The sequence below is a fragment of the Crocuta crocuta genome, unplaced genomic scaffold, assembly GCF_008692635.1.
Source record: "Crocuta crocuta isolate KB4526 unplaced genomic scaffold, BGI_CrCroc_1.0 scaffold108, whole genome shotgun sequence".
Lineage (NCBI taxonomy): Eukaryota > Metazoa > Chordata > Mammalia > Carnivora > Hyaenidae > Crocuta > Crocuta crocuta.
The window spans coordinates 2555598-2556422 of record NW_027532825.1 but is presented as its reverse complement, the minus strand read 5'-3'; the positions used below and the strand labels follow the sequence as shown (position 1 = coordinate 2556422).

Sequence of the window (825 nt, the reverse complement as noted above, 5' to 3'; positions counted from 1 at the left end):
CCCCGGCTCACCCCGACTCGCCTGCGAGATTTGTGCCCGGGGACCAGGCCGGCTGCCCCGCTGGGAAGCGGGCTGAACAGCATCTGCCGAGAGGGAATTGCAGAGCAATCGGGCGCACCCTACGCCTCCCCGCAAGCTGAACGGGTCTGTGGTCGTCGCGCGCCTACGGGAGTGCCATTCTCTGCCCAAGATGCTTCCAGAGCAGAAAGTTTGCTTCCTCGTAAAGGATTCTGAAAGTTAGAACCCAGCTGCCTTGGTTCTCAGGGTCACCTGGCTGCCAGGGTCGCCCTGGGCCCTCCTGCCAGTGGCAGGACAAGGCCTCCGCCTCATCCGCCCTGGAGGGAGCAGTCTGCAGGAAGGAGAGCCTGGGAGAGGCCCAGGGGGTGGAGCCTGCGAGAGGGTCCCAGGGGGTGGAGCCTGTGAGAGTCCCAGGGGGCGGAGCCTGCGAGAGAGTCCCAGGGGGTGGAGCCTGAGAGAGATGCCCAGGGGGTGGAGCCTGCGAGAGATGCCCAGGGGGTGGAGCCTGCGAGAGTCCCAGGGGGCGGAGCCTGCGAGAGTCCCAGGGGGCGGAGCCTGCGAGAGAGTCCCAGGGGGTGGAGCCTGCTAGAGAGTCCCAGGGGGTGGAGCCTGCGAGAGTCCCTGGGGGTGGAGCCTGCGAGAGAGTCCCAGGGGGTGGAGCCTGCGAGAGACGCCCAGGGGGTGGAGCCTGCGAGAGAGTCCCAGGGGGTGGAGCCTGCGAGAGACGCCCAGGGGATGGAGCCTGCGAGAGAGTCCCAGGGGGTGGAGCCTGTGAGAGAGGCCCAGGGGGTGGAGCCTGCGAGAGAG

At 68.2% G+C, this 825-nt stretch overlaps 1 protein-coding gene across 1 annotated transcript in view; it reads right to left on the bottom strand.

Moving 5' to 3' along the window:
• COBL (cordon-bleu WH2 repeat protein) overlaps nucleotides 1–825 on the bottom strand; it is a 159960-nt gene that overhangs the window by 142481 nt on the left and 16654 nt on the right. The window contains exons 5-6 of the mRNA XM_077781151.1: nucleotides 271–390; nucleotides 12–83 (exon numbers count right to left, since the gene is read on the bottom strand). Coding sequence (XP_077637277.1) covers nucleotides 12–83; nucleotides 271–390 — 192 coding nt within the window. The remainder of the gene's footprint in view (nucleotides 1–11; nucleotides 84–270; nucleotides 391–825) is intronic.